Source organism: Patiria miniata, unplaced genomic scaffold (assembly GCF_015706575.1).
Source record: "Patiria miniata isolate m_02_andy unplaced genomic scaffold, ASM1570657v1 HiC_scaffold_1, whole genome shotgun sequence".
NCBI lineage: Eukaryota > Metazoa > Echinodermata > Asteroidea > Valvatida > Asterinidae > Patiria > Patiria miniata.
This window is the reverse complement of record NW_024037047.1, coordinates 1,163,721-1,176,259: the sequence shown is the minus strand read 5'-3', so window position 1 is coordinate 1,176,259 and position 12,539 is coordinate 1,163,721. Positions and strand designations below refer to the sequence as shown.

General features: G+C 39.4%; 1 protein-coding gene across 1 annotated transcript; it reads left to right on the top strand.

Moving 5' to 3' along the window:
- The first annotated feature begins 3,029 nt into the window (after positions 1-3,029).
- Positions 3,030-11,934, top strand: LOC119735917. Its single transcript, XM_038209907.1, has 5 exons — positions 3,030-3,280; positions 3,857-3,938; positions 7,281-7,349; positions 8,135-8,236; positions 10,114-11,934. Exons 1-5 carry the CDS (start codon positions 3,173-3,175, stop codon positions 10,248-10,250), a joined length of 498 nt encoding a protein of 165 aa, XP_038065835.1. The 5' UTR covers positions 3,030-3,172; the 3' UTR covers positions 10,251-11,934.
- The last annotated feature ends 605 nt before the right edge of the window (positions 11,935-12,539 follow it).

Genomic DNA, 12,539 nt, shown 5'->3' with positions numbered 1-12,539 from the left:
CTGGACCCTGACCAAACAGATCTCTGCATCCATTGATGGCACCTATACACGGATGTTGCGGGCTGTACAAAACGTTTCTTGGCAACAACATCTCCCTAACTCTGTTCTGTATGGTGCCCTTCCCCCTATCTCCACCACCATCAGACAGCGTCGCCTTCGGCTAGCCGGTCACGTTTATCGACATAATGAGCCAGCTAGTCAAGTTCTCCTCTGGAATCCTGAAGCCCCTCGACGAAAAGGTCGTCCCAACATGACCCTGAAAACATCCATCGAGCTAGAAACGGGTCTGAGTGGTCCATCTCTTTCCAACACTATGCTCGACAGGGACAGTTGGGCCCAACTCATCAAATCATCATGAAAATGAATGAATGAAGAAGACGATATTGTTGATAGAGACTGAAATACCAGGCAGCTTTGAACAATTTTGGCCACCAAATGGGAAGAGTGTCTTTTCGTCTTTGGAATAAATGTATATCCGTGCATTCTAGACAGACTTGCAGTTCAGAATTTGTCAGCATAACTGCTGCTTTAAAAGTCTAAGGGTTTGACAATTTGTTTCAAGAACAACACAGATTTTCTGTGCATGACATGTCAAAACAATCACGATCGATTTGGGGACGCTGAATGAACAAGGGGGCCAGCTGCTGCACACAGAATTCAATCGAGCAGGGTGCATAGTCCATGGCATACGTGATGATCTGCAGAGCGAGGGTACTGTCGATAAATAAAGCAATGATCACATCAGCACCGCATCAGAGATACGGGCCAGCATCCTGAAGACCTGCAACCCAAAAGCCATACAAGTCGAAAATAAATCAAAATACTTACATGTAAATGCATGTACATCACAAACAGTTTTGTCATTTGTTTCATGCCTGGTCAACACAGAATTCGAAATACATTTCCATTACGTGTTTTGGGAATCGGCAAAAAGTCAGTATTGACAATTAAATCATAAAATTCACGCTCACAAATACGCATGCAGTGCAGACATGCAGACAAACACTTCAAGTTTGTATCGTGTGTGTATGCGTGGTCAGGCATTATTCTACAGCTTAATGCCCAATTTTGTATTTTTTTTAAGGATGTCTGAACGTTGTAAATTGGAAAATGCATTCAATTCAAAGTTTTCTGTTTCTATGAAGAGTGGACCCAACACAAGGTTGATACATGTACACTGTGAATTCCAATACTGTTTGCGTGCATCGGTGTACACAAGACAACCTGTTGAACATACATGTATATGCATTTTTATGCACATGTAAAATCGAGGATTTGCATATCATTGTTATCAAGTGACAAGTAGCCAGTGAAACAAAAAAAAACACAGTGCTCACCGGATTTGCAGCTGAACTTTCTGTGCACCTACAGCCGGGTAGTTATGGCTTGTAATGTACGATATAGAGCTTGGGGTACAGCGGGTACAAGTGATACAGCACACAAAATTAGAAGTAGTGTGCTCAAGTCAAGGGGATGTCTTCAATCACCAGCCCCCGTAGCAATCACCCGTAGCAATCTCAGCATCCGTGGCCATTTCAACTGCACCGGGATCAGGATGAGACCTTATATAAAGAACAATTCAAACATAAGAATGGACATAAAGTGCACACAATATTTATGTTTCTAAACAGTTGCTACATTTAACACAATGTTTAACTGCTACCACGGCATGTTTGTTCCCTGATCTAACAGTGTTAAAAGACATGATCTTTGGCTATTGGAACCATGCAGACTGACTATCAACCGAATGGTTCTTTGTTTGGAACGTTTATTTTACTTGAAAAACATTCCTTTTTAAAAGAATGATGTCGTTTAATGTGGTGGTCTACCCTACTATAATTCTAGGGCTGGGGTCCGTCCTTGATTAAACACAGATGAAACTGGACACCAGTCCATCACTTCTCGATCACTACGGTTTATTACCAATCGGATGCTTGGTCAATCATAGAGGTAGGAATAGAAAAACCCCAAAACAAAACCCTGAAACAAAAAAATAAGTATTGCCTATTTATTACATAATACACAGTTTCATAATCATATCTGGGTTCTAGACACACTTTTAGTTCAATAATCGTCTTCAAAAATAATAATAAATATATATAAAACCTTACCCCAGGGTCAGTCAGTCCCAAGTGTTAGGATGTCTCAATGCATGTACATGGAGTGGTGTACATTCTGTACTGTGAAAAACACATAGAACTACATGGTTAAACACATGTACATGTGGCCTACGCAGAAAGTTTCATTTTGTACCTCACGTGGCTGCAAACTTTACACAAATAAAACGATCAAAGGAAGCTGTAAAGTGGGTCTATGTATCTTGGCTTAATAAATACTCACTTCCTGGAACTTTAGTCCCCCGAAATTACAGGAAGCAGGGTTGTCATTCCTGAGTTCCTGACATTAGCGTACAGCATTCTCCTACATGTGTCCGAATTTCTCATTGATCGCCCACTCGAGCTCTCCGCAAAATGATTTCTCATTGAGGGAAAGTCCCTCCGCACGCAATCGCGGTGCCCATAGAGAAAAACAATAAACACACCATGGTCCAGTGCACTAGTGTCCTTCATGCTGCAATTTCCTTACATTATATTACATTCATCCTTCGGCGGTTCCTGTCAAGTTTCTAGAATTTCGTGTGAAATACCATATTACATGAAATATATATTGCTAGTTTAAATTACTTGTATGTAGATGGGTGTTACTTCGTGGTGTTGGTGACGATTTCGTTACACTGTCTTCATTCTTTTCTTCACCTTTTTATGGCCAGGTCAACAAGAAGAAGGCTAACGTTATGTCCTCTTATCTATGATGTCTGCGCTAGTTCCATTTTGACGGGTAACAAAAACAAGCATTAAATCGCTATTGTATGGGAACTTGAGGTCGTCTGCCTGTCACAATGCTTTTACCAGCGTCGAATAGAGTTGGCGCAAGAAAGAGGCTTTAATTTGAAGCCATCAACAAAGAAGAACGATTTGGTCATCCGTAATAAATCCACGACTTCTTAACAGCGGACCATTGTGTCTGTGTAAAAGTTAAAAAAGGACCACAATTTGGCATTGAAAGGTGTTTTATAAGCTGCAGCTACAGTGTGCTGTACATCAGTTGGTGCACGCAGTCGTCACTGTGAAGTTAGCTACTCGTCCCTTCTGTAGATTGTCTTGACTGCTTGATGAAGATGATGATGCGATCTGTTCCCGTCTTCGTGTTTCTAGGCCTCTTGGTCTTCCAGGTCGCCCTTGCCTGGCCGGAGCGTCGCACCTTCGACGAGTTTCCAGAAGTAAGTTTCATTCACTGTTCATCTTCCACATTGTTTGGTGTCTATGCAATACATGTATAATCATACGAAATGAAAAGTAAATGTGGATGGAGTCTCCAAAAAGCAACTGCTTGTCGAGTACGGATCACCATTAAAATTAATTAACAATTACATTAACACAATTGTATTCCCAATAAATACACATACAATAATACAGTAAACCAGAAAGGATAGTAAGCCATGCAAGTTTCCCTTAATTTGCCTGCTTCATTTGCCCTGCACTGGAAGTATACGCATTCACACTGTTCAAAAGAAATACAGATAATAAAGTGTAGGGCGGGTGCAACCTTGCTTGCACATATTAAAGTGTATATTAGATTCCGTTTTGTCTGTCTTTGCAACTGCCGCTGATCTGAGGTTTCGGAGACAGATGATAATTAATCCCACTGCATGTTGTTGCTTGGTTCCATGTACGCTCAATTTTTGTAAACACTAGTCCGTGAGTTTTAACTTCCTCCAATCTACATGTTGTGACTAAATTAAACTACACAATATGTTGATTGATTGTGCACATATCTCGATTTCGTGTCCGATCAGCAAAAGCGTAACGATGAGAGCAAACTGATGGATGAGCTGGTCTCCCGCCTTCTAGACAACAAACGAGGTGCTCTCAAGCCAGGTAGGTTATTAGCCTACAGATTTTGGAAAGAATGGTGCAACCTGACGCCGCTCTTTTCTTCATTATTATCTCAATGAAGGGCAGTCATTGCAAAAGTGATGATAACACATGATTCCGGGACTGCATTTAGAAAATACTTCATGTACTTAGAAATGTGTCTTAGCCCTCCAAAAACTTTGTACGCAATCACCAAAGTGGCGACAGGTTGCAACATTCTTTCCAAGATTTCTTTTGGATTGAGACTTTTAAATGCGTTGCAAGTATTGAATATTGGGGCCAAACGTCCAGGAGTGTTTATGATCATGAAAACGATGTGTTTTGACGTAATTATATAGGTATGACATATCTGTAAAGGGTTTTACCCTTTTGTATTTCCCCTTGTTAACTATATTCCTCGGGGTTATCTGAATAGTAGACCAGCCAAAGTGAAATATTACACTTTGGACGGCATTTTGTGGTTATAGCAGGCAACCATGCCAGATCAATCAGTCAAAGGATGTAGAAAAAAATATAGGTGGATGCCACCCTTAGTTTTGGCCAAACTATACCTAATTTGCATAAATTGTTCAGCCCCGCCGTATAATATATTTATTCCCATATTTGGGTATATATTCTCTTTTTTATTTTTTTGAAAGGTTTATTTTTGGAGAATTTACTTACTCACCCTTACTTAAGTAACACTTTCTGAAGCATATAAGTGAATGAGTAGTTAGTAGGGCATAGTAACCTCAGTATTGATGAGCTTTAAATTCACCTTGTTGCTTACCAGCACAGTATTCCCTATTAAAACCTTATGGAAAATTGCGTGAACAATGAAAGCATTGCGATATTTAGCTTAGTCCAACTAAAAAAAGTCTCCGGTGTCTAATATGGAGCTTGCCCAAAAAGTGGTGCGGCGACGCGGCTTTTTTTTTTTTTTTACCTGATTGTTTTGCTTCAAATGTCGGCTGATGACTGCAAATGGTCCTTGACTAAACTGAGTGCAAATATATGGGAGTCCAGAGAGGCCACATAAAGCTTATTCTCGACCATAAACCAATCTAAAAAGACGTTAAAATTGTGCAGCAGCAGGATTCCAGTCAAACCAGTGAGTTTGGCAGTTTTGAGACATCATCTTTCATTGAAAAAAAAAGTTTTCATTTTGCCGACGCGCATGGCTACGGCGACGCGCGCGCAAACCAGAAACCGGAGACTTTTTTTTTGGCCTTGGCAAACAAAAAGGGAAACCAGTTGGCTGTCCGTAAACTGGGCATAAAATTAGACGAAGGGTCGGCCAATGTGGGAGACTTGAATAAGTTCAATCGAAAATACCCCCCCCCCCCGCAAAAAAATGTTTTCTTTCCATTTTTTTTTCCAATAATGTTTGGAATTTCCTTCAATATTTTCAAGTCCCCCACGCTAGACAATCGTTCACTAGTAAAAATTAGGTCAATTAAGGACACCTCTGTTTCCCCCGATTTTGATTGCTGGGCTAAATATCACAGCATTATTATTGTGCATACGATTTTCCATAAGGTTTTAACATGGTAACTGTGCCAGTAAGCAACTTGGTGAATTTGAAGCTCATCAGAACTGGGGTTTGGCGAGACTAATTCAAGATATCCGGAGACAAGGTGAATGCGCGCATCTTTGGGATACAATAGGTATCGGTACGTTTCTTAATTGCCCCTAAGGACATAATACGTACGTCCACGCATTTTTGTTATCTTCTCAGCGATGCCCGATTCCCTGTCACGTGACATAGCTATGAGTCCCTTTTGCGTTCAGGCTATGAATAGTATAGGAGGCGTGCACATTATACAAAGCCCAATACCTTGAACGAATAACTTAAGAAAGGGATGTATTGACGAAATTTCTTGCTGGGGCAAAGTGTTACTCCATTTACAGTGTATAGTGTTTGTCACAACATAGACAATAGAAGGAAGGGCCCGCAACTCAACACTAATTCCATAGAAGCTATTACCCAAAAATACCGTGAAGTTATTTACTAGAGAACTTTTCCACATTAGGCTGGTCTACTACAAAGTGAAGGTGTGCAATCAGACTGGGACCTTAAGTGCTCAAAACGATGCAAAAGAAGATCAGGCCAACTTTACTCACTTTTTAGCCAGCAAATTTCCCCAATTTTCATTGGACAAAGGGAAGCACCTCAGTATTCAACTTTAAAAGGGGACTTTTCTTCAATATTTGGCAGTGGCTTGCACATGAGCGGGAATTCAAGTGATTTCACAATGAGGCTGAAGACTAGACTTGTACATGTCTATCCATGGTCCAACTGTTTGAAAAGCCTAACTATTTCATTTATTGTGATTAGTCTGGTGCCTGATTTGGAGGAATGTGTAGAAATAGTGATCTACATGTAGTACCCGACATCCTTGATATTTCTGTTGGCGCAGTTACCTGACAGTTGATTGATGAAGTACTAAAGAGTTGTTGGACAGGACTGGTTGTTTCAGGTGTCAGTCTACTTTCTTGTATTGCATGTTTTCTATTACTTAAGTTTTGGGACTCTGATACACAATACTAACAGATCCAAATTTTCGGACTAGTGTGCAATTAATCATGGTACTTATGAAATTTGAAGATGATGGACATGCTCAATGAATGGGTGAAGATGATGGGCATGCTCAATGAATCGGAGGTTTGCACCATTTGAATGATATCTCTTTGTGAACTGCATGATTCTAAGAAGAACCAGTTGGTTTAACTCGATGTTTCCACAAGCTAGTCATAAGGAGACTGACGACTGTTGCTAATGTAGTAGTTCACGTTGTAGATGCTGAGGCTGCATACCGGTAAATGGGCCCAAATCCTTTCGCCAAACTCATGAATAAAAGTTTTACCCTCAAAATAGTGTATATCAGAGAGTTCTGAGAGCCATAAAATTGGGGAATTGAAAAGACATGGCAATGAACCTCTGGCCCAGACTTGGGATTCCAATTCTGAGCATTTTGGATACAATTGGGCTCGAAAGTGGCGCTATTTTGCCATGTCGTGGAGGGATCGTTTTTTAAAGATGGCTACTTTTCAACTTTAGAAAATAGTGATCGTCTTCTGTGGGTGAGAATATCTCGAAAAGTTAATGGTCAACGCCAAGAAAAATGAAAAGAAAATGAAAGCTAGATGACATGTCAATCATCATTTTCTGAGCAGCTTAATACCTGTGAGAGTTCTGAGTATTTATAAAAGAAGTTTGAAGTAGGGGCATTTAGCACCAGTGTCTTTGGGAATTTTAATACAAGGTTGCATACCAAAGTTTAGTGGACTGTGAAGGCAGGTGTTTATATAGTGACCGTTGAGGGCGTATCTGATTTTGATGGTTACTTTTCATCTTTTTTTCAGCTTGCGGTAAAGAGAAGGATTTCGAGTGTTGGGATGTTGGTTGTTTTGTTCTAATTGGAAAAGATATAGGTAAGGAATTACTGGTGTGCAGGGTGAATCAAAAGGAAAGTAACCTGAATTCAAGGTTTTTGTATGAGTAGGCAATTTAATATGATACACCAATCAAGCATGTCTTTATAGAGATGTTCTTCCACTCACTGGAAAAAAAGAAGAACTGAAATTGATCCGTGCTATCACAACTTATGAATGTTGAATAACTAAAATAACCCATGTTATTGCTGTCCATGAAATGCCATTGGTAGCTATTGAGCTGAGTGAGAATTACAGATTACACACGAGCATTTAAATACAAATAATATTCTAAAATAATATACATTTGTACAAATATTATTCTCTTTTTCAAATGAGTGCACGAACATATGTATCAAATTCGATTGCTTTTCAAGAAAAAAAAATCATTAATCTGGGTCACTTTCGTTTTGACTCCCTCTGTGCTCAATTCGTAAAACGGTAAATGATCAGTGGCGGACATCCGAGTTTTAATGAAATAGCCAATAGTATTCTATGCACATTACAATAGTAGGCTTTGCACAGTTAAAAGCCAAATGATGTATTTTATTTGTATATTTTCTAATGAAATTAAGCGAGTCAAATATGTTGAAAAATATTTTTCAAATTCGATTACTTTCTTTTTGACTCACCCTGTACGGGAAAGCGGCTTGGTGGGTGTATTCTTAAATGGGGTTCTGTTTTCTTTTCATTATTAGCAAATCATGCAGCACAATTCTTTTTGGGGAGAGTGTGATATCCATTGAACTAGTATCGATGTCGACTCATTTGTTTCTAACGTTTAGACGTGTTTATCGACTACTCGCCCATCGGTGGGTTGTATGTTTCACTTGAATACTACAAGAACGACTATGACATGGAAATCCTCATCGACGAAGAACTGAAAGGTAAACTATAGCTCATATATCTGACAAATGGGGGCGCTCTTTCAGACTTGGCTTTTTTTTTCAATCGCTTTCACACGGTAACGGCAACCATAAGGTGACAGTAGAAGTGAAACCGCACTGATCACAACGTTACCACCTTGTCCGGAACTAAATTAAACACACAAAGAACGTGTTGCATTCCATTAAACGTTAGCAATGCATGTTTAACGCGGATTTCATTTGAATGCATTTTTCTCATCGATGAAAGCGTACGTATTGTGTTCAACTAGGAAGATGTGAATTTTCACTGGAATTACTCGAATAACACACGAATGAACGCAAATGACTCAAGAAGTCATTCATCTGTCACAAGCAATTTTTGGTATAAAGGACTGCGAGCGAACCCGCTCTTATGTCAAAAGATAAAGTTGGTTCAAAATTGGTTAAATATAAAATTTCAAAATAAGTCATTCTTACTTGACATAATATTAAAGAACAAAGACTGGGCTTTCCAATAGTGTTTGTTTGTGCCACTTTTATGCATGGACAGAGTTGTTTCGAGTACTGTGCCATGCTGTCTTGAAGCTCACAAAAGGTTGCAACTTGGCAAAAGAAACAAACTCGATTTTTGTGTTCCGCAGTAAACTGGAGTTATCTCTGGATTGACAAAAGCAAATGAGATGAAACAAAAAGTATTGGAGAGCCTGGTCTTTTTTCTTTAATGTGATGCTCAAAACGACTTACTTATGTTGAGATTTAATATTGAAAAAAAAAATCGTTTTTGATTGTACCATTTTTTTTTTGAGACAGGCTGTAGTTCACTCCACTATCCACTAGGCCACTGTGGCAGCTCAACGAGAGTCGTTCGTTGAAATGCTTTAATGTACATGCATGACTGAGTGATAGCAATAGTGTGAATAATAGCAATTTCTTGTGAATAAACACCGAACTAGCTGAATAATCATGATCCATTGACGATGCTGCACATAAAATTTGAGATTTAGCAGGCACAATAAGAGGGTGTTATTCGATAAAGTCTTCTGTATTACACCAACCCAAACAGCGTCCTTCAACTGTATCGGCCATATCTCAAATGGGCTAAGAAACGTGATGTTTTCATAAAAAGTCCAACCCATATGCCGAAAATCTGCGCACCGAAGTTAGGCCTTCACACTCAAATTATTCAAGAGAGTTCCGAAAGCAGTGGAATTAGGGCCTATTGGTGCAATTTTGGGCCTATTTTACTTGTGGTCTGCATCCGTATCTACCCAACTCAAATGCCCTACTTTTGCGTCACTGGTGGTACGCAGAACGTGGCGTAAGTTCACAGCGCCACACTTTGTTTACAATGTGCACTTTCCTATGGAGCCAGGTGGGGCTCACGGTCCACTGAGCATCAAAGCAAAACACACACTTCAACAAAGTATGACGTCATAAGTACACAAGCTTATTGGAGGATCAACCTGTCTTCCAGGATTTTTGCCGTCCCCTATCTCTGCTCTCGATCCCACAAAATAATTGATGTTATGCTTTTTGCTGTGTATGCTCATTAACTAAATGTCAATCAGTGTATGAACTAATACGAGCGAGAAAAGCTGACAAAATCAGGTGAAAATCTAGCTCATGCTCAGTCTTTAACTTTCCTGTATTTTGTTTGTAATGAAGAACTAATAATTTACGCTCACATTTCTTAATTCAGTGGCGTATAAGCAGGGTCCTCTTGAGGGGTGTGGAACTAGGGATTCTTATTCTGGAGGCGGCAAAACTGGTTTGTCTTGGTATTCTCAGGAGGCGCAGTCTGAAAGTTCCCCTTTGTTTGCATTGCTAAGTGATGTTATCTGACAGAAAAATATTAGCACAGTTTTCATACTAATTTTGTTTTCTTTATTTAAACCAAGCGTCCGATCTGTCCGAATTGCTTCCATACTCCAAGAAGTTCAAATACAAGAGAAAGGTTTTTACGTTGACCATCCAAAACATCGTGCTTGGAGGAGAAGACTCGGATGCAGTCATAACTGGGGTGTGCCTGGAGTAATGACACAGACTACACCGCAGCCGTAAAGAAACCGACTATTGGACCAGGAACCGACCATGCATTTGAATGGGATTTCTTGAGTTTTGTTTTATGAGTTTTGGGATTTTTCTATCAACAGACTTAGATTCTTACATTAGGTTTTCATATACTAATCGTCACTGATATTCTCCGGGGCTCGTTCTTCCACTAAATTTCTTGTACCAAACCACCTGCGTTTTTATCAGCTTTAAGATTCTTTCCTTTCATCATAAATCTAGTAATTCGTAACGTTTTATTACACTATGAGCCTTATTCACGAAGTCGGCCATTTTTGTCGAGTTCCCTGAATGTATATCATTATATTGTTAACTGTTGAATGGGATGGCGCAAGACTATTTTGCAGGCACAATGCAGCCTTATTTTAATGTCATTTCTTTTTGAAATACGGCTTTAAACATTAGTGAAGGTTTAATTACACACTTTATATTATTAATTGAAGTAGATTGGAATTTATCGTAAATTAACTTGCTTTTATTTCTCTGCACTGTATGCACTGGGGGACGAGGTTGCATTGGGCCTACATGTGATTGTGAATGAGAAGTATTGAGCCCTTGTCATTGCAAAGGCCTAAGCGTCGCCCTTGTTGAATAAAGTTTATTCGATTACGATTAGACGCTATATCAATTATAACAGAGCAGTGAAATTCATGCATCCCAACAAACATGGCTTTCTTTGCGTTGTGTGTCTCGGAAAACATGCTCAGTATGATTGAAATGTCAAATTATAACGGAAGAAGATATTCTAGACTTCACGTTTGTGAAAAATCGCCGTCATTGATTCTGAAACATCAATACTGGTCACTGGCAAAACTGACGTTATAGTCGGGGAGAAATCCTTCGAAAACGTCCCCAAATCTATATATTAATCTCAATTTCTAAGAATCTCCTCAAGTTGTTAGTTCACGAGTTGTTGAACATTTGTATCAACTAAGTATATTCCGAATTTTAGCTGTATCTGTAGCTGCAAATGCTTGTTACACCTTGAACTGTCTCCGAGGTAAATTTTGACGAGGATTAGTTTGCTAACCGAACTAGCTCAGGAGCATAGTTTTCAGGTTGGCTAATTTTGGGGAAACAATGACGAAGTGCGGATTACTATATGTTCATTAGTGTCACTCGACATAACTTCACGAGGGTCTTGGTATCGACCAATGGAAGCTGGCAAAAGGGGTGATATTTATTAATTAATAACTCGCGAAGGAGGCTATTCTGCATTTTTTTACTGCGCAGCAAAATGGATAGGAGCCTTATTAATATTGATGAGGCTTGACAAGATTGACAGATTGCAAACACCGGTGATACAACTTTTACAAATGCACGTAGCCAGGCCTATTTTTCCAATTTAAACGAAAAGTACTAAACATATCCAAGTTTCTTGTCTGACTTTTTTTGGTAACGGGCGAAAACTCTCACAATTCTTTTACCAGTTTCTTGTTCTAGCATAAATTGTTTGTTATATCAGAACTTTGTATTAAGAGGAACATCAGTCCCATTCACTGTGCACATACATGCACAGTCAGGACCAAGGTTTTATGTTTGTTATATTAGAATTGTGTATTAAGTTAACAGAGTTTGTACTAACGAGAGTCGACTGTATGATAAAAACGAATGCTATGCGCGTCAACAAACATGATGACGTCACTGTCTGTCTAATGTGTTTGAAGTTTTCAGGTGTTTACCTGTCTCACGTCTTCAGTGTAGAGTAGGGTTGTAATTTCCCCCCCCCCCCCCTCATAAGACGATATGGAGACGCTTCTGCATTTATGCTTCCTTTTCGAGTAGTTGCGTCTCTCTTTCGCAGGACAACTTTCAAGGACGAGTGAAAATCAGCTCTAATCCTTAAGCTGATTTAAGAGGCTATCCAGAAGCTTAGTTGTTCAAAAGGCACGGCCTTTAATTGATAATAACCATTATGACCGCATCACTGCTTAAGCTTGCATGACAGACCGGCGACAGTACATCCCTATGTGAACTGTCTTCGTTTTGCTGAAAGAACACTTACCTTTTTTGTGATCCGCGGACTGCAGAAGTTAAAAACGGTGTTTACGTGTGTAAAGTACATGAGAAACGTGTACGATTCTTGTACTAAAAGAAAGCTTATGAAGTGGGCTTTCATATCCTAAATTATAAAATTGCTACATGCAGAACTTCACTAAAACAAATGGCACCCACACTCCCACAAACACTGAAGAGCTTGATATTAAAATTTTCGATACAAATTTTGCAAAAGGTATACTGGGACACTGCGTCC